Source organism: Carcharodon carcharias, chromosome 2, assembly GCF_017639515.1.
Source record: "Carcharodon carcharias isolate sCarCar2 chromosome 2, sCarCar2.pri, whole genome shotgun sequence".
NCBI lineage: Eukaryota > Metazoa > Chordata > Chondrichthyes > Lamniformes > Lamnidae > Carcharodon > Carcharodon carcharias.
The window spans coordinates 36,942,016-36,958,878 of NC_054468.1; the positions used below are offsets into that span (position 1 = coordinate 36,942,016).

Below are 16,863 nucleotides of genomic sequence, written 5' to 3' on the forward strand. Positions count from 1 at the left end.
GGGGTGCAAGTTTTGTCACCAGCCAATTAATGCTCCTTCTAGAAGGCAGACAGTATTGGCAAGGATACGTTTCCTGCTGACTGTTCAGGTGGAGCCATCCAAACAATTCTGCCCCTAGACCTAGGTGTAAACCTTTCAAGACGTGGTTTTATAAAACACTTCATGTCTTGCCATGTATTTTTCGGTTTTATCATCTGCTGTCAATACAAGTATTCAGAGCTTATTGCCAGTATTTACTAAGATACGAAAACTAGGATAAGTTAAATGTATTAATGTAAAATAGTTTATTTATATTTAAAGATTTAACAAGGCAGGTTTGCTTAGTATGCAAAATCATGCTAAGGCTCTAAGCTCTACAAGATGACAAATACGTGCAACATTGCCTGGACTGGTAAAGCAAGCTATCTATGGTAACAACAAGAACCACTTTCACGTGGCCTTCAGGAAATAGCTTATACTGACAGTGCACATGGACAATAAATGTCAACAGTACAAATCATACGGTAAAATAAATTCAACCTGAGGTATATTCTTCCTAGTAACAAAAAACCTCAAATAATTTAGTCGCACTAGAATCAGAATGATTAAAATAAGTCTATTTGGTACTGTTACCATAACAACACTTACTGCTGTCTGGATTAAACAGTGAAGCTTATTATTTTTTTTTAATGAATTGGTGTACTCTTTATTCTATATAAATATAACTTGACATTGACAACTGTCTCACAGTTAATTAGCAAACTCTGATACAGTGCAAAACTGTACAGGAGTAGAATATAAAAGAAAGCACAATATAACAGTGCAAAAATAGAATACAAAATAAAGTACAGCATGTACGCACTGCAAATATTCTATGAATAGATTTATAAATCTGTAATATGTGAGAAGGTTAACTATAGGCATTTGAAACTATCAACATCTAAGGCTCCCTGAACCTGGAGTGCATTTGAAGTTAATAGAATTAGCTCAGCTTTTAATTATGAAATGCATAAGAAAATATGGAAAACAAAGTTTACAGAGTATCTCGAACTACTCTGTAGACACATGAATGGTGTAAGCTGTTGTAAAACAACTGAGGATGTCTTGTCCCTGGATGGAGAAATGTTGACTACCTAAGCAGCGAGTAGCTTAATTCTGAAGAAAATCTTGTAGGCTGTGTTAGCCCTTTACAGTGACTTTATTTTCAGCAGCGGCGAACATTGCACAAAATCTTGAGTTTTCATTGGCTAGAAGAACAGATGGCTCATCAAATTCCATAACCTGAAAGAGGATACAAATATATTGCTTTACTGAGCTATACAGCAGTCTTGTCCAATAGGATTTCAATACTCGCCAAACTTGTGTTGGTCAGGTTACCATACACATTTGCCATATGATGCAAAATATATGCAATATTAACAAAATGGGTTTGAGGTTTTCAGCCATCAACAATCAAGGCCAATATACTCAATACCAGAACCAGGAGAAGTTTCAGAAGGGTTTTGCAATCCAATTGTTCCGTAAAGCAAGCCTCCTGTATATATTTTCAAAGGGTTGTGACAATCTGTTAACTTCTGTTTCTGACAGTGTGCTCCAGTTTGTTTAAAAAAAATCTTCAAGAGTAAACTATTTCTATTTCTTCAGAATTCATATATTAGGAGACTTGACAAATCTCTACGTATTGGCTTCTGTGCTCTGACTCTTGCCTTGCTTGCCTGCCATTTCCAGACACAGCATCCAGATGTTTAATAGACTAATGGACAACCTCCTGTAAATCTCTTTTTGCGTCAAAACCACCAGCTACGAGCTAAACAAAATCAACTTCTTCAGTTAGCACCCTCTATGTCATTAGATACCCACAAGGAAATTCTGAGAGTAATCGGACCAATGTCCTTCCCAAGGTCCGCTCTGCTTTCAAAGCACTTCATAGTGCGTTCCCATAGATCAAACTGGATTGTCAAGAGAGAATGGGGACAAAGAAAGTAACATGCAGTGGACTGTTTCTCTTGTTTCATTGAGCAAATGGCTTTTCAGCTTCCAGGTCACAAGAAACTTGACTAACGATATTCTGATAAACAGTCACGTGTGACCATGTGAGACTCCTGTCAAACAGCAACATGGTTGATTCTTCCTGGCTCAATCCAAAACAGAGAACATATAGTAGTCAACGTGACAACTGTACTTATACCCACTGCTGCAACTTTAACACAATTCAGTATTGTGTCTCCCTAAAAAGGAACAGCAACAATTCACCACGTCTGTGACTGATCTATCATGTGTGGCGAGTACAGTGGACAAACCTGCACTAGAAGGTGCACACTAATTGTAGAAAAGTTTCTTTCACCAGTAGTTTTAGACCACTTAACCTCAGCAAGGTAAAAATTCTGTTAACATCCATGATTTATTTATATTTATTTATAGTATCCATGGCAATTAAATGAAATATTGAGGACCGTTTGTTAAGAGCTTGTTAAATACTGATCAGCTCAATTGGATCTACTTTTTCCATTAAATATTCTGTTAAGCATGTAAAATTGAAAAGAACTACTCCTTTTTCCTGACTGGATTCTTTCCCAATAAAAACCTGGAAATTTTTGTTACCTGGCCCTGACTTAGCACCATGATGCGATCACAGCTGAGTACCGTATTCAAACGATGTGCAATGGTCAACATTGTACACTCAGCAAATGATTCCCGGATCGTCTCTTGCACCAGAGAATCAGTCTCTGTATCCATGGCAGCAGTAGCTTCATCTAACACAAGAATCTGTAACATTCAGAAACAAAATTTTACATAATGTATAGACTAAAGAAAAGGTTTAAAACAGTTACTCATCTGGTGGAGCAGTTATCTTGTAAAAGATTAAAATCAGGATTGTTCAAGAATCCAGAATTAGATGAGTGCAAATATCTTGGAAGGTTGGGCTGCAGGAGGGGCAAGGCCATGGAGGCTTTTTAAACTAGGATGAGAATTTTCAAATCATATGTTGCTTGATTAGGAGTGAAAGTAAGTCAGTGAGTATGGGGTGATAGGTGAACAGGACTTCAGTGCAAGTTAAGTCATGGGAAGCAAAGTTTTGGATGACCTCAAGTTTACTGAGGGTAGAATGTGGAGGACCAGTCAGGAGTGCATTGGAATTGTTAAGTCTGTAGGTAGCAAAGGTTCGAACAAGCATTTCATCAGCAAATGAGCCAAGATGGGCGAAGTCAGGCAATGTTAAAGAGGTCAAAGTAGACAGTCTTACTAATAACGCAAATCCATGGTTGGAAGCTCACCCTGGATTCAAACATAACACAGAGGTTGTGAGCAGTCTGGTTTAGTCTCAGACTTTTGCCAGGGAGAGAGATGGAATGGAGTTTGTGGAAGGGACCAAAAACAATGGCTTCAATCTTCCCAATATTCAACTGGAGGAAATTTCTGCTTATCCAGTACTGAATAAGCATCTGATAATTAAGCAATGGTGGAGGAATCGAGAAAGGTGGTGGTGCGAGAACTAGGTGTTATCAGCATACTTTTTATTCTTTCACAGGATGTAGGTATCAGTGGCTAGGCCAGCATTTGTTGCCCATCCTTAAATGCCCTTGAAAAGGTGTGATTAGCCACCTTCTTAAACTGCTGCAGTCCATGTGGCGCAGGTAGTGCTGTTAGGGAAGGAATTACAGGATTTTGACCCAGTAATAGCGAAGGAATGGCAATATGGTTTCAAGTCAGTAGGGTCTGTGGCTTGAAGTGAAACTTGCAGATCGTGGTGCACCCTTGTCATTCTAGGTGGTAGAGGTGCTCTCAAAGGAGACTTGGTAGGTTTTGTTTAAAACTAATGCTGTGCTTTCCAATGATGGCACCAAGGGATAGCATGCTAAGGAGAAATAAGAGAGCAGGGGCAAGGATAGGTCCTTGGAGACACCAGAGGTAACAGTGCAGGGGTGGGAAGAGAAGACACTGGCTGCGATTAGATAGATAAGAATGGAACCAGGTGAGAGCAGTCCCTGGACTCAATACTGAGTTCAGCAACTAAATCATAATCTATGCCCCCATATTGTTTTGGGTTTTTTTGCTGGCTTGTTTCTTTCTTTATCCCTTGTTGTTGTATTCAAATGGCTGCTATATAGCCATTAATGCCTCCATGGACACCTTTGTTTTTCTTTTGCTATACACATTACCACTCTCTTTGGCTTTTCCATCATGAAATCTCTCATCATATAATTATTCTTGCCCTCCACCCTATCCTAGACCTTACATTTTGTTCTTCCTGCCCCTTCCCCCACTTTCTAATGGCTTAAAAACTCCTACATTTTTAACTTTCTTCAGTTCTGATGAAAGGTCATTGACCTGAAACTCTAACTCTGTTTCTCTCTACAGATGCTACATGACCTGAGTATTTCCAGCATTTATTTTTATTTCAGATGTCCAGCTCCTACAGTATTTTGCTTTTGTGTTTGAGATAGAGCAGTCCTGCCCAGCTTATTGACTGAATTTGTGTTGGAAGGATGGTATAGGTCAACCATGTCAAAGGCTGCAGACAGGTTGTTAGGATGAGGAGAAATAATTTATCTATGTCACAGTCACAAAGGATGCCATTTGTGATTTTGATGAGAGCTATTTCAATACTGCAGTAGGGGTGGAATCCTGAATCCTGGAGGAATTCAAACAGTGTTCCAGGAAAGATGGGCATAGATTTGGGAAATGACAACATTCAAGGACTGTGGAGAGGATAAGGAGGTTGGAGATGGGGTGATAGTTTGCAAAGGTGATGGGGTCAAGGGTTTTTTTTGAGAGGAGTAATAATGGCAGATCTGAGAGAGAGAGAGAGAGACACAGAGAGAGAAAAACAACACCTGAAGAGGGAGAACAGTTAATTAAATCGGCTAACATAGGGACCAGAAGTGGAATTTCAGTAGTCAGCAATTTATTGAGAATAGGATCAAGGGGGCAGGAGGTGGGTCTCAGGATAAGATGAGCATGAGGGGAGATAGAGCAGAAACTAGAGCAAGATGCAAGTTCCGAGTTAGGGCAACGGGAATCTTTAGAGGAAGTGTTTGATCCAGTGGGCTTGTGGAAAGGTAGGATGTGTCAGATGCAGCTGATCCTTGGCTTCTGCATTATAAAATCTTTTGTCATTTAATCTCTCCTGCCCTCCACAAACCTTCCCTTTAATTCTTCATGCTCCCTCACTCCTTCTACTGGGTAAAGCCAAGTCTTGATCGTAAAAACAAAGAAGTCCAGAAAAGAGTTTTTATACATCTCTAACATAAAGGTTGGTTACAAACTAGGAGAATCAGATTGGAGTGGGTATCAGTTTACTGTGGTAGACAATATTAATGTCCATCTTGGAAAGCAATTTGGGTTGACACCCAAGTACTACTGTGTTCCTCAGGCCACATGACACCTGGCTAAGTTGCTCCTTATTACTATAACTCTTTCGAGTACAAACACGTTTCCATCTGTTTCAGATGAAGTTACATTGTTTCATAGTTTGCCATTGTGAGATATGAACTCTTGATTCTCTCTCTACAGATGCTGTCAGACCTGCTGAGTTTTTCCAGCATTTTTTTCTGTTTGTAACTCCTTCAAGTACAAACATATTTCCATCTGTTCCTATTCAGATGAAATTATATTGTTTCATAGTTTGCCATTGTGAGATTTGAACTCTTGATCTTGGGGTTACAAACCCAGTACCATAACCACTTGGCCGTTTAGGCCAAGCGCAAAAGGTACCATCATCCTGTAACTCTTTCGAGTACAAACCCGTTTCCATCTGTTTCAGATGAAGTTACATTGTTTCATGGTTTGCCATTGTGAGATTTGAATTCTTGATCTTGGGGTTACAAACCCAGTACCATAACCACTTGGCTATTTAGGCCAAGCTTCCTTATTACTATACACACAGCAATAAGATGTTCTTCCAAATAGGCAGCTCTATTTAGAACATAAGAAGGTGACAGAGAAGCCATGGAATTATAGAGCAGTTAGCCTAACATCTGTTGCTGTGAAATTGCTAATCTGTAATTAAGAACAGAGTAACTGATCACCTTGAAAGCTTTCAGCTGGTCAGAGAAAGCAAGCGTGGATTTATTAAAGGTATGTCATGCTTGAAATTTTCTTTTGAATAGTGAATATGGGAATGTCTATGGATGTTATTTACATGGACTTCTAGAATGGATTTGATAAAGTGCCTCAGAAGAGATTGTTAGCTAAAGCTGAAGCTCACAGAATTGAAGGCAAACTATTGACCTGATTAGAAAACTGGTTGAGTAGGAGACGAGAGTGGGGATAATTTTTTTTTTCCTTCTTCTTCTTCCTCCTAAAAAAGAGAAAAAACCCTCCCCAGCCCCCAAATATAAATAATAAGAAAATCAGCAATCATAGGTCAGATATAGTTTCACTTGATATAATACATACAACCTAATTAGGGTCAGTTATATGAAAGTAGTGAGCTGTAGTCCCCCAAAGTAATCTAAGGTTGCCAAGCTACATAAAATCCATCAGTGGGAATCTCTTATAGTGTACTTTATTTTCTCAAGTTTAAGATTCTGCATAAGATCATGTATCTAATTAGTAAAAGGCGTCAGTGCAGACTGTTTCCAATTTACTAGAACAATATGTCTAGCCAATAATGTTGAAAAGGCATCAGTCTGAATTTTTGTAAGAGGGATGCCATTTGGTTCCACTCCAAAGAGTGCTGTAATAGGAGAGGGTTCAATGTTGCTACTGAAAATATGTGAGAATGATCTAAAAATCTTTGTCCAAAACAAAGCCAATTTAGGACTGACCAGTACATATGAATTAGAGGGGCTGGGGCAGTATAACATTTATCGCAGCTTGGATCAAAATTTGGATAACTCTTAAGATTATTTCATCTTGCTTTCATCTGTCTGGGAGAGTATGAAGGCTTACCTAAGTGGACAAGTAATGTCATATACTGCTCAACTTAACAAATGCAATCCTTCAAAATTGTCCCAAATGATTGACCAAATTCTCTTAGAGGACCAACAGTATGCTTTTGCATCTACCCCAGTGTTATACAAACAGTGTCTGGCTCTACAGACTGAATTTGATCATCTTTCCACCAAACAAACAGAAAAGCTTATACTTGGATTACGTGGTACATTTTATGAGCATGGTGTCCACTTAGGTAAGCCTTCATACTCTCCCAGACAGTAGCAAAGAGCAAGAAAAAGAGAAAAAAGATGAGAGAAGAAAAAATAGAAGGGGAAGAAAAGCTTATATCGTCTATGGAGAGGTACTTTAATTGACAGGATGTGACCAAACTGGGCGACCGCTTTGCAGAACACCTGTGGTCTGTCCGCAAGAATGACCCAAACCTCCCTGTCGCTTGCCATTTCAACACTCCACCCTGCTCTCTTGCCCACATGTCTGTCCTTGGCTTGCTGCATTGTTCCAGCGAAGCCCAACGCAAACTGGAGGAACAACACCTCATCTTCCGCCTAGGGACTTTACAGCCTTCTGGACTGAATATTGAATTCAACAACTTTAGGTCGTAAGCTCCCTACCCCATCCCCACCCCCTTTCTGTTTCCCCCTTCCCCTTTTTTTTTCCAATAAATTATAAAGATTTTCCTTTTCCCACCTATTTCCATTATATATATATAAAAAAAAACCCACTAGAGCTATACCTTGAGTGCCCTACCATCCATTCTTAATTAGCACATTCGTTTAGATAACGTCACCAACTTTAATTTTAACACCTATGTGTTCTATTGTACTATTGTCGTTGACATCTTTTGATGATCTGCTTCTATCACTGCTTGTTTGTCCCTACAACCACACACCCCCACCCCCCCCTCCACCTCTTTGTCTCTCTATCTCTCCGCCCCCCCCACACACACCTTAAACCAGCTTATATTTCAACTCTTTCTTGGACTCGAACGCAAGTTCTGTCGAAGGGTCATGAGGACTCGAAACGTCAACTCTTTTCTCTCCGCCGATGCTGCCAGACCTGCTGAGTTTTTCCAGGTAATTCTGTTTTTGTTTAGGATGTGAATAATGATATGCTAATGATCTATTTTGGGAGGCCTTAACTGTCAGCTGTGGCTCAATTGGTCACACTCTCGCCTCTGAATAACAAGGTTCTAGGTTCAAGTCCCTCTCCAGAATTTGAACACAAAAGTCAAGACTAACACTCCAGTTCAGCACTGAGGAAGCACTTCATTGTCTGAGGTGCCATCTTTTGATCAGATGTTAAACCGAGGCCTCATCCATCCGTTTGGCTGGGTGTAAAAGAGATCCCATGGCATTATTATGAACGGCAGAGTTATTTATCCCTCAATCAAAAAGACAAGTTATCTGGTCATTATCACATTGCTGTTTGTGGAGGTTTGCTGTTTGCATATTGGCTACCTCATTTTCCTCATTATAATAGTGGCTGCACTTCAAAAAGTACTTCACTGGCTATAAAGTGCTTTGAGACATCCAGTGATAGTGAAAAGCACTGTATAAATGCAACTCTCTTTCTTTCTCAACTATTCACAGAATTCTTTAACAAGTTAGATGACAGGCTAGAACGCCACATATCCAAATTTGCCAATGACACAAAGATAGTAGCATTGTAAGCAGTGTACAAAGAGATAATGATAGATGAAGTGAATGGGCAAAACTGTGGTAAATGGGTTTTAATGTAGACAAATATGAGATCTTCCAATTTGGATCTACTAAGGATTGAAAAGAATGCTTTCAATATGGTGAAAAACTAAAAACAGTCCAAGAAGAATCATAGATCCAGGTGCACAGATCATTAAAATAACACAAGGAACAGAAAATAATCAAAAAGACTAACTGAATGCCAACCTTTGTATCTAGAAGAGTATGATACAAAAGGGGTAAAAGTTACGCTTCAGCTATACAAAGCCCTGGTTAGACTATATCCAGAGTACTGCGAGCATCATAGCACTGTATCTTTGAAAGGCTATGCTGGCCTTGGAGGAAGTGCAGCATAAAACTAACAGAATGATACAAGGACTCGAACAATTAAGCTTTGAAAAACTAGGTTGCACAAATAGTTGTTTGGTAGTACAGAAATTGACTATCGAAGCTTTTTGTCTTGCATTCATCAGTTTATACTGCATAAGAGAGTGCTGATTGGTTGACAAGTGCACTCTAATTGGTAGATGCAATGCCATGAAGGATACAGCAGAGAACAGCCATACTTTTGTTTCAAATTCAATCCAGGCAGGTTGACTCTTGATTGGTCAAGGTAATGCCATGGGAATGAACCAGAAAATAGCAGTCCCCAAGCTTTTGTTTAGTTGCAAAAAGGTGTAAATGCGGGGACATGCTTCTTTTGTCTGCAAAGAACAGGGCCCTGTGTGTGAATATATGTGGCTTTTAGCATGCGTAAGTGAGCCACACTGCAAGCCCAACTGATAATCTTAAATTGGTTTCTACTGTAATTCTTAGCACAGTCAGGATTGTTTAGCAAGTTGTCCAATTGCAGGAACACACGTGGGCTGTAACTTCCAACTAGAATTGGAGATGGCCCACAGGAATTAGAAGAAATAAATACGTACTTACCTGCCCTTGAAAATTACACTGACGTTTCTGATCACTGGAGCTGCTGGGGGACTGCATCGAAAGACTCCTTGCCGGCCCCAGTGAAGTGCAATTCTGGCAAATTCAAGAGGGCCATGCCCCTTTTTGTACATCACTAGCTGCCATAAAGCTGATGAGTTTACAGGGTCCAGTGAAATTGATAGGCCAGGTCAGGGGGCTTTGGAGGGTCAGATGTCAGTGGGGGGGGGGGGGGGGGGGGGTGGTGGTGGTCAGAGGTTGGGGGGATTTGGAGGTCAGGTCGGACCCACGTGGGCGATTGGAGGGGTGCAGGGGCAGGTTGGGGTGGGGGGGCGGCGGGGAGTCCCATGGGGGCCAGTATGGGTACTTACAATAGTTACCCAGAAGTTAGAAGAGCAGAGGTTTTAATTCTGCTAACTTTTTCTGGGTAACTATTGGTGTAATCCTGGTGCAACCATTCAAAAGTTTGCGATTTAAATCCCATTTTCAAATGGTTCCCAGTGCAGGGCAATTGTCCAAAGGAAGTTTGCACTTCTGGGCAATTGCCTAGCAAATCTTAACTGGGAACTAGCAAGAGATTCCCCAGTACATCTTTAGGGTACACCCAAATCCTACACTGGGGAGCTCAGAAGTTAGCGCCCTACATTTTGAGTTTTGCAAGCATGGGCTGGTTGGGTACAGTCAGTACTTTGCCTGTTGCAAACAGCCAAAGGGGTGCGCCGTTTGATACGCTCTACCAGTTGTTGGGATGTACGGCCTACATACCTAGCATCACACTGGCACTGAAATTCATATACCATTTTACTCATTTGTGTGATAGGCAGACATCTTTTTGGCTTGCCAGCAGCATCCTGTTAGTGGAGAACATCACTTGTGTTGCCACTGCCATAAAAACAGACAGACAGGAAAAGACCAGCTGGTTCACAAAGCCTGTCCCAAACACAAAACAAGTTCCAGGGTCATATTGATCATGAGGTACAAATCTAAAGCAATATAGGCTCAATTTTCCAATCCATACTTAGCATTTACAAGGCAGTTACTAGACTGCAGCCTTTCAAAATTAATACCCTGATGTATATGGAATAATTATTTTATTAACTCAACTACCAAGAATCTATCCCACCTTCAACTCTTACCTTACATCTCCGTAGTAGAGCTCTAGCTACACATATTAACTGTTTTTCTCCAACTGAGAAATTCTCTCCATTCTCCACCACTTCAGAGTCCAGTTTTAAAGGCAGTTGAGAGATCTGCATTGTGGAAAAGATACCACAATAATCAGTTTGAAGGCACCTTATAATAAAGGCACACTGCTTTTAATAAAAGTGTTTAATGCTTTCTACTATCCAGTGCATAAGAATTTGTTACAACTGCAAGCCCCAACAAAACTAGCTATATCAAAGAAAGATCTCAAATTTTAGCCATGCTCCAAGCATTCAGCAAAGGCAGTACTTTCTGGATGTGAATTAAGGTTCGATATACTCTGCCTGAACCACAAAGAAAATTCTTTTGATTTTTTTTTTTAAATATAAAATTCATTCTTGGAATGTGTGTCACTGGCAAAGCCAGCATTTATTGCCCATCCCTAGTTGTCCTTGAACAGGTGGTGGTGAGCCACCTTTTTGAACGGCTACAGTTCACGTGTTTTAGGTACACCGACAGTGCTGTAAGAGGGGGTGTTCCAGAATTTTAACCCAGCTACAAACAAAAGAACTGCTATATAGTTCCAAGTCAGCACGGTATGTGTGGTGGTGTTGTTTCCATGTGTCCTTGTCCCTTGTTGTACTCGGTGGTTGGGGTCGTAATTTGATAGGTGCTGTTGAAGGAGCCTTGGCACACGGCTATTTCTGTGCACTGCCAGTGGAGGCAGTGAATGTTTAAGGTGGTGGATGGGGTGATAATCAAGCTGACTACTTTGTCTTGGATGGTGTTGAACTTGAGTGTTGTTGGTGCTGCACTCATCCAGGCAAATAGAGAGTATTCCATCACACATCTCACTTGTGGACAGGTTTTGGGGAGGAGGCGAGTTACATGCCACAGAATTCCCAGCCTCTGATCTACTTTTGCAGCCAGATTATTTACATGGCTGATCCAGTTAAGTTTCTAGTCAATGGTAACCCTCAGGATGTTGATGGTAAGGTATTCATTGATAATAATGCCATTGAATGTCAAAGGGAGATGGTTAGATTCTCTCTTGTTGGAGGTGGTCATTGCCTGGCCCTTGTGTGACACAAATATTACTTGCCACTCTTCAGCCCAAGCCTGAATATTGTCCAGGTTTTGTTGCATATGGACACAGACTGCTTTAGTATCAGGGAAGCTGTGAATGGTACTAAACACAGTGCAATCATCAGCAAATCTCCCCACTTCTAACTTTATGTTTGAGGTAAAGTCATGATGAAGCAGCTGAAGATGGTTGGACCTAGGACGCTACTCTGAGGGACCCCTGCAGCAATGTCCTGGGCACAAGATTGACTGATCTTCAAAAACAACAACCATCTGCCTTTGTGCTGGGTGTAACTCCATCCAAATGGGTGTTTTCCCCCCAATTCTCATTCATTTCAATTTTGCTAGGGCTCCTTGATGCCACACTTGGTTAAATACTGCACTGATGTCAAGTCACCATCACCTCATTCAGCAATTCAGCTCTTTTGTTCATGTTTGGACAAGGCTGCAATGAGGTCAGAAGCCAAGTGGCCCTTGCTACAGATCCCTGATATTAGACATTCCCAACAGGAGAAACCAAATGTTTCTCATGACCCTTATGGCTAAAAAAAAGTAAAATGCAAGTGCATTCAAGACAAAAAAAAAGCATTGATACATTAACCAGAGTTGGATTTAAACTCTACCCGCACAACTGAATGGACAATGTTCTAACCTATACTACAACACAGTTTGACCAATTCAGAAAAAATACCCGAACTTCATTATTTACCTAACAAAATGGTAACAGAGTACACATCAGCTTCATTCTCCATCAATACCTAAAACTATGCAGTTACTTAAAAAAATCTTTGATCAACTCAAATAGTTAACCATTAAACACAAGTTATCTACCCATACATTTAGTTATGCAGACTATACGATGTTGATCATACACAATTCGTTTATAACCATTGCCAAACATATTGCTTAGCAGTACTTACACATTCTTTCATGTGTGTTCGCTCCAGTGCATCCCATACCTGCTCCTCAGAGTACTGTTGAAAAGGATCCAGATTGTACCTGACAAGGAAACAAGAAAATTATACGGTCGAAAGTTTAACTCTGACTGAGACCATTGTGGTGAAGCAATTAACTGTACAAATTAGAAAGATTCCCTATTCATTCCAATATCTCTGCTGAGCTAGTTTATCTCATTATGGTGAAGCAACCATTTCTAGTAAGTTTAATTAAACAGCCCATAACTAGCAACATGATGACAGCTGCCATTAGGACAAAGCAATTATTGACCCTATCACTCTCATGGTCACCTTTATTAATTACTCACTTTTTAAAATTATAATTTGTTGCTCTGACATTACTTCATTTTTGCTCAGCAAGTTGTTTCTTTTCTTCATACCTCAATATTTTGTTAATATTCATGTCTAATGTTGCACCAAACCTTATCTTTCTGAAGTTTGCTCATCAGCCCCAAGTGAGGAAAAAAATTGAAACGGGGCACCTCACACGAAAAGTTTGGACAAGCCTGCCCTATCCCCGAGCAGCCATTCTCTGACATTTGTGGAGGGTAGAAAAGTGGGGGAGCTATAGGAGTGGCACAGGATAAAGATGTTGTGGCAGCGGCCAGAGAAAATGGCACTATTGTACTATGCATTATCGTACTATGGTGACATTGATTTTCCTGTTCACAACTTGTATTTTAGTGCCTTTATCAAACAAAATCTGACACCTAGCCACCTAAGGAGATATTAGGGCAGATGTGCACCTGTCTGACAAAGGTCATCATGCACACACCTTGTTGACACTCAATTGAATGCAAATGTGCATCATAACTGAAATACTCTACTCAACACCCCTCCTCTGGCTTCCTGTCCCTGCAAACATTACTCTGCCACACACCCACCAACTGATGAAAACTCACAAGCTGGTTGAAACTATCCATGCTGCACCTCACTTACCACTCCATGATGACCTGTTCAACCCACCCACTGCCTGCCTTGCATCTTGGCACCCCATATAAGGAACCCTTCCTGAGCAAGATCTGCTAGCAGACATCCTTTAAATCAAGGAATGGGAAACACGGGAAGTCATTAACAAATTTCTTATGACAGAACCCATCTGTCCAATAGCAGGCTTTGAACTACCACAGCGACTGTGGTCCTTGCTAAATAGGTTCAGAGCAGGCCAGGGTCCCTGTGCAGCCAGCCTCCTCCACTGGGGCCTTAGTACAAACCCCTTATCCACTTGTGGAAAGGTACAAACAATGCTGCACTTTACCAAGGAGAGTCCCTCTGCAGATTTGGTGGTGGACTAATCATCTTAAACTCAGCAAATGAGGTTGGCTTCAGAGATTTGCATTCGCTAAATAATAAGGACAGCTAGCCAGAAATATATAAGCAGATAGTAAGAGTTTTTATAAATATTTTAAAAAGAAATGAGTTAACAAAGTGAGAGTTGGTCCTACAGAAAGTGAGTCTGGGGAATTGATAATGGAACACAAGGAGATGGCATAAGAACATAAGAAATAGGAGGCGGCGGCTATCCAGTAGGCCCCGTCATTCATTAAGATCATGGCTGCTCTGCCCCAGGCCTCAACTCCTCTTTCATGCCAGCTCCTCACAGCCCTCAACTCTCCAATATTTGAAAAATCTATCTACCTCCTCTTTAAATACTTTCAATGATCTAGCCTCCAAAACTCTCTGGCGTGGGGAACTCCAGACATTCACTACCCTCGGAGAAGAAATTCCTTCGCATCTCAGTTTTAACTGAGTGTTCCCTTCTTCTGGAACTATGTCTCCTAGTTCGAGATTCCCCCACTAGCGCTCTATATGGGGTGCCAAGATGCAAGGCAGGCAATGGGTGGGTTGAACAGGTCATCATGGAGTGGTAAAGTGAGGTGCAGCGTGGATAGTTTCAACCAGCTTGTGGGTTTTCATCAGTTGGTGGGTGTGTGGCGGAGTAATGTTTGCAGGGACAGGAAGCCAGGGGAAGGGTGTTGAGCAGAGCATTTCAGTTATGATACACATTTGCATTCAATTGAGTGTCAATAAGGTGCGTGTGTGAGATGACCTTGGTCAGACAGGTGCACATCTGCCCTAATATCTCCTTAGGTGGCTTAGTGTCAGATTTTATCGATAACACTCCAGTGAAATGCCTTGGGATGCTTTACTATGTTAAAGGCACTAAAATATAACTTGTTGTGAACAGGAAGATACTCCATCTTCTCAACATCTATCCTGTCAAGCCTCCTCAGAATCTTGTTATGTTTCAATAAGATCACCCCTCATATGGCAGGTGAATTCAATAGGTATTTGGCATCAGTTTTCACGATAGAAGATACAAGTAACATCCCAAAAGCAACTATAGACCAGAAAATGGACATGGGGGAGGAAGTCAGGAAAATTACAGTCACCAGAGAAATGGTACTGAGTAAATTGTTGGAGCTGCAGGCTGACAGGAGCCTGGGTCCTGATGGACTTCATCCTAGGGTCTTAAAAGAAGTGGCTAATGAGATAGTTGATGCGTGGATTTTAATTTTCCAAAACTCCCTGGATTCAGGGAAGGTCCCATTAGATTGGAAGGTGGCAAATGTAACTCTATTATTCAAAAAGTGAGGGAGACAGAAAGCAGGAAACTACAGGCCAGTTAGCTTAATGTCTGTCATAGGAAACATATTAGAAACTATTAATAACATGACACTTGGATAAGCTCAAGGTCATCAGGCAGAGTCAACATGGTTTTGTGAAAGGGAAATTGTGTTTAACCAACTTATTGGAGTTCTTTGAGGAAGTACCATGTGATGTAGATAAAGGAGAACCGGTGGATATACTGTACTTAGATTTCCAGAAGCCATTTGATAAAGTACCACGTCAAAGGTTATTGCGGAAAATAAAAGCTCATGGTATGGGGGCAACATATTGGCATGGATAGAAGGTTGGCTGGCCAACAGAAGGCAGAGAGTAGGCATAAATGGGTCTTTTTCAGGTTGTCAAGATGTAACAAGTGGTGTGCCACAGGGATCAGTGCTGGGACCTCAAATGTATATGGGTGAAGGGACCAAAGGAATGGTTGCCAAATTTGCTGATGACACAAAGATAGGTAGGAAAGTAAGTTGTGAAGAGGACAAAAGGCTACAAAAAGATATAGATAGGTTAAGTGAGTGGGCAAAGATCTGAGAAATGGAGTGTAAATGTGGGAAAATGTGAAACTGTCCATTTTGGCAGGAAGAATAAAAGAAAAACATGTTGTCTAAATGCTGAGAGAATGCAAAACTCTGAGGTGCAGAGTGATCTGGGTGTCTTAGTGCGTGAATCTCAAAAGGCTAGTATGCAGGTACAGCAAGTAATTAGGAAAGCTAATAGAACAATATGCCACACAGGAGGCTGCTCAGTAAGATAAGAGCCCATGGTGTTAGAGGCAAGGTACTACCATGGATAGAAGATTGGTTGAGTGGCAGGAGGCAGAGAGTGGGGATAAGGGGGTCCTTCTCAGGATGACGGCCGGTGACCAGTGAAGTTCCGCAGGGATCAGTGTAGGGACCACAACTTTTCACTTTATACATTAATGATCTAGATGAAGGAACTGAGGGCATCCTGGCTAAGTTTGCAGATGATACAAAGATAGGTGGAGGGACAGGTAGTATTGAGGAGGTGGGGAGGCTGCAGAAGGATTTGGACATATTAGGAGAATGGGCAAAGAAGTGGCAGATGGAATACAACGTGGGGAAGTGTGAGGTCATGCACTTTGGTGGGAAGAGTAGAGGCATAGACTATTTTCTAAATGGGGAGAGAATTCAGAAATCTGAAGTGCAAAGGGACTTGGGAGTCCTAGTCCAGGGTTTTCTTAAGGTTAACTTGCAGGTTGAGTCGGTAGTTAGGAAGGCAAATGCAATGTTGGCATTTATTTTGAGAGGACTAGAATATAAAAGCAGGGATGTGCTGCTGAAGCTTTATAAGGCTCTGGTCAGACCACATTTAGAATATTGTGAGCAATTTTAGGCCCCTTATCTCAGGAAGGATGTGCTGGCCCTGGAGAGGGTCCAGAGGAGGTTCACCAGAACAATCTCAGAAATGAAAGGCTTAACATATGAGGAACGTTTGAGGACTCTGGGTCTATACTCGATGGAGTTTAGAAGGATGAGGGGGGATCTGATTGAAACTTTCAGAATACTGAAAGGCCTGGATAGAGTGGATGTGGG

At 41.1% G+C, this 16,863-nt stretch overlaps 1 protein-coding gene across 2 annotated transcripts in view; it reads right to left on the bottom strand.

The window, feature by feature from the left end:
- Positions 1-265: 265 nt before the first annotated feature.
- The window catches only part of abcc5 (ATP-binding cassette, sub-family C (CFTR/MRP), member 5), a 131,920-nt gene continuing 115,322 nt past the window's right edge, over positions 266-16,863 (bottom strand). For both annotated transcript variants that reach the window (XM_041182667.1, XM_041182666.1), the window contains 4 exons: positions 12,650-12,728; positions 10,640-10,753; positions 2,581-2,745; positions 266-1,260 (listed from right to left, as the gene is read on the bottom strand). In XM_041182667.1, coding sequence (XP_041038601.1) covers positions 1,159-1,260; positions 2,581-2,745; positions 10,640-10,753; positions 12,650-12,728 — 460 coding nt within the window. In that variant the 3' untranslated portion in view covers positions 266-1,158. The remainder of the gene's footprint in view (positions 1,261-2,580; positions 2,746-10,639; positions 10,754-12,649; positions 12,729-16,863) is intronic.